Genomic DNA, 1509 nt, shown 5'->3' on the forward strand with positions numbered 1-1509 from the left:
CTTCAACATCATTGCCTTTCTCACCCTTTACTTTCTCTATCCTAGAAGTCATGTCTGTGAAAATTGTGAAATGGTATAGGTTTAACGCCCCTATCAACACTATTAGGTTATTTAAGGGGCGGGACCTCCTAGTTTAACGTCCGTCTCCGATAGGACCGAAAGCAATGTCTATCAGGATTAATCAATTAAAGGGTTCAATAAGGAAAAGACAAGTAAATAAAGGAAGGCTACCTCTGTGTTGTTTCACGGAAGATGGTTTGTTCGGCCTTTAAAAAAAATCAAAATGTAGTTTACAAGTTTCTTGAAAGTCAAGAGTGGCCACTATATACTAAGTAATAAGACATTGTAACCACCGCTTTCGCCCAACAGAACTCTGGATGACTATAAAGAGAAAATGGCAGCCCATAAATTAAAGGTGGCTGAAGCTGAAAAAGATGACACAGTAATGAGCCAACTGAACGAACTATGTCAAGAAATACAAACTTTGGAGACAAAAAGTAAGTACATGTATAGTCCCGTCACCGGTGCGCTCTATATCTAAGCTTATTCAATTTTACTTTGTAAGGGCGAAAACATAGAGAACGTCGATTTCGTCAGTAAGCGCCGATAAGTATAAAAATTCCCTTATGATTTCCAACTTGCCCCACCTAGAGCTGGCAGACTGCTGGCGGCTTTATAAAGCACCGATCGGCGCTGTCGGCTTTATTGGAATCCAAACTACATGTACATGTACATTCTTATTACGCCGAAAAACTGGGAAGGGCGCCTCGCTGTCATCTCGCGACCTCGGTGCTTTCTTGTCGTATCTCCATTTTTTAACCGTGAAAATGTGACTTCTTCTTAAGCTCACTCTTTGTTGTGAACTGTTTTCACTGTTATTAAAAAGGGAGATGCGACAAGAAAGCACTGAAGTCGCGAACTCGGGTTGAGCGGTTTGCGTGACGTCACCCGACTGGACAGGGGACCATTTTAAATGGCCATTTCAGAGCTGGTGTTTCACGGTAGACAAAAACTAATTACATTTTTTTAACCAGCGTCGTCAAATTAGTGTGCGTGGTCATCGAGCAGAACTACATTTTAAGCAATATTTTAGGAATTTCGAGTTTTTTGTCATCCCCATAAATATTTTATAACAGCTGTGTTGTGGTGTAATTTTTATCTTATACATGTACATGTATCTTGATCTAGGCTTTAGGCGCCCTCTATGTGGAGTCAAGCAGACACCTACTGGCGCCTGTCCTCGTCGTCTTCAGCGTTTCGGCGTTCTCTATGTTATCAACCTAATATAGATCTAGATCTAGGTCTGTAATGATAATATTTTTTCTCACAAATTTTAATGTTTCACACCCACTCGGTATCCAATTCCCCCTGACTAACCGGTTTGCCAAGGTATACACTGTAACACTGTAATAACTTTTTGACTTCAATAAAAGTCGTTCCGTTTTATGATGTGTGTGTGTGTGTGTGTGTGTGTGTGTGTGTGTGTGTGTGTGTGTGTGTGTGTGTGCT

General features: G+C 40.9%; 1 protein-coding gene across 1 annotated transcript in view; it reads left to right on the top strand.

The window, feature by feature from the left end:
* Positions 1–369: 369 nt before the first annotated feature.
* Positions 370–1509, top strand: part of LOC101861781 (kinesin-like protein KIN-UA) — a gene marked incomplete at its 5' end in the record, with an annotated part of 5482 nt that continues 4342 nt past the window's right edge. Inside the window, 1 exon segment of the mRNA XM_005089663.3 lies at positions 370–497. Within this exon segment, the coding sequence (XP_005089720.2) occupies positions 370–497 (128 nt within the window).

The sequence above is a fragment of the Aplysia californica genome, unplaced genomic scaffold, assembly GCF_000002075.1.
Source record: "Aplysia californica isolate F4 #8 unplaced genomic scaffold, AplCal3.0 scaffold00008, whole genome shotgun sequence".
Classification (NCBI taxonomy): Eukaryota; Metazoa; Mollusca; class Gastropoda; order Aplysiida; family Aplysiidae; genus Aplysia; species Aplysia californica.